Raw genomic sequence first — 1,962 nt, 5'->3', positions numbered from 1 at the left:
GATTTAGAGTCTCTAATTTCTAAAAATTACAATTTATGTTTATAAAAAATAATTTACGATTAACCTTTGGTCAAACAAATCTGAATTGACTGTTTCTTAAATGAAGATTTGCCACTCTCAATTGGCGGAACCATTAATGAAATTTTGTTTCCACACGGACCTCTAGCAGCGGCAAAAATGGCAACTCCTGCATCGGTTGTGTGGAAAGGTCAGTTGTTCTCGTGTTTGGTGATTTATGTTTTTTTGCTTTTATTCAGGAATTTGGGATTATTTTTCAGGTTTTTAAGTTTTATTTAGAAAATAAGCGATGTCGTTTGCTTACATGTCAAAACGTCCGCGGCTTCCGGTTTTATTTTCTTAATTTTTTTTTTTAGCTAATCTCCTTCAAAGCAAGTTCATTTCCAAACTAAAATGTCTGGATTGTGCTACAGATAATTAATAATATTTACAACACGAGTTATGACGTCACAAAAAAGTAAAATCCATTTGATATGCTAAAATAAAAAATAATCAAATGGGTTGTTTGATGAATCAATTAAAGTCCTTTACTTTTTCATCTGTGTAATGAATTGGTTATTGCTGCAAAGGGAGAATCAACTCAGTGATGAAATCTAAAATGTTATTTTTTATAATCTTATCCAGATTTAGTTTCCAGTCTGTAAGTCGGTTTGTTTTTAATCCAGTTTTAGCAGGATGTCAGAGGCAGCTGCTGAGCCCCTTCAGTCCAGTTTACGCTGCTGCTTCACAAACTGCCCCGAAGAATCTTCCCATCAGGACGTTTGCAGCTGTTCAGTAAGTTAACATCAATAACCATTAGGTTTTTATTCAAACACTTCCTGTTTTACACACTGGAGTCTTTTTTTCGTTTGAATTTCAGAGCTGCAAAGAAAGCGAAAAAAAAGAAAGGGAAGGAGGAGGAGGTCGTCCAGAAAAAACCCCGAGTCCATAATTACCGTAAGGTGCCGAGGGTTATTGTGGACGACGTCTACTTTAAGAAGTTTTATCCTCAGGCGACCCTCAGCGTCGCCGACGCCATCGACCTGCTGAAGAGTTTCCAGGTGTTGGACTTCACCCCCGTCAATCAGCCCGTTTACGTTGAGCTGAAGCTCAACATGACGCTGGAGAAGAAGGTATTAAATATTCTCTTTGACATTTCTGAACTGTTTAAGATCCGCAGCCAAGAGGTGAACACGGACGATAATATCTGTCTGAAACACCGTTTCCTGTCACGTCTCAGAAGCGTCTTTGTAGCGCATCAATCAAACAGCTCTGGCGGTTTTGGTTAGCCAGCTGAAAGCGAAGTGGCACAGAGGAATCAAACCCTCGCCTGTTTCCACATCACGGGACTGCAGACGGTCCACAGAGAGGAGCTGCACGTGTCCCCACAGCTAATATTCATAACAAATCATCAGCGCTGCGACGGCAGCAGACAGCAGCTGATTGCCCCGCCTCACTCTGTGATTGGTGTTGGTGATGTGCAGATCGATACTGAAATATCGATAGTACCAATACCAGAACTTTATGTTATAGAATCGATACTTTGATACTTCAGTTATTTCACATAATGCATATCATTAACAGGAAAATAGTGGAAAATAAATAAACTATTCAAATCATGTCTAAATCATATGTGGTTGGAGGGAACTACTTTTTCTTCCGCTTGAGTAAAACAGTACATAAGCACAGTGGCACGTGCTCCGTCAGTCACTCAGTCTGTAGATGTATGGCAGGTCATTTTAACATAAAATCTGCTTCGTCTGACTGTAATTACAATCTAGATGAGGGGGTCTCAAACTTTTTAATGCTATGGCCCCCCAAACGGCATTAGCTCTGGCCAAGGACCTTCTTGCAAACCCACAAGCAATACTAGAAAATATACAAAGTAACAACTTTTAAAATATTTTTTCTCACTTTTATTCACTATTCAAAGATTATTATATTTCTTTAGAATAAGAATTAAAA

At 38.7% G+C, this 1,962-nt stretch overlaps 1 protein-coding gene across 1 annotated transcript in view; it reads left to right on the top strand.

Moving 5' to 3' along the window:
* Positions 1-120: 120 nt before the first annotated feature.
* mrpl1 (mitochondrial ribosomal protein L1) overlaps positions 121-1,962 on the top strand; it is a 12,844-nt gene continuing 11,002 nt past the window's right edge. Inside the window, exons 1-3 of the mRNA XM_014014604.1 lie at positions 121-208; positions 684-792; positions 878-1,130. Coding sequence (XP_013870058.1) covers positions 178-208; positions 684-792; positions 878-1,130 — 393 coding nt within the window. The 5' untranslated portion in view covers positions 121-177. The remainder of the gene's footprint in view (positions 209-683; positions 793-877; positions 1,131-1,962) is intronic.

Source organism: Austrofundulus limnaeus, unplaced genomic scaffold, assembly GCF_001266775.1.
Source record: "Austrofundulus limnaeus strain Quisiro unplaced genomic scaffold, Austrofundulus_limnaeus-1.0 Scaffold117, whole genome shotgun sequence".
Taxonomy (NCBI): domain Eukaryota; kingdom Metazoa; phylum Chordata; class Actinopteri; order Cyprinodontiformes; family Rivulidae; genus Austrofundulus; species Austrofundulus limnaeus.
The sequence above is the reverse complement of the archived record's forward strand: the minus strand, read 5'-3'. Positions and strand labels throughout refer to the sequence as shown.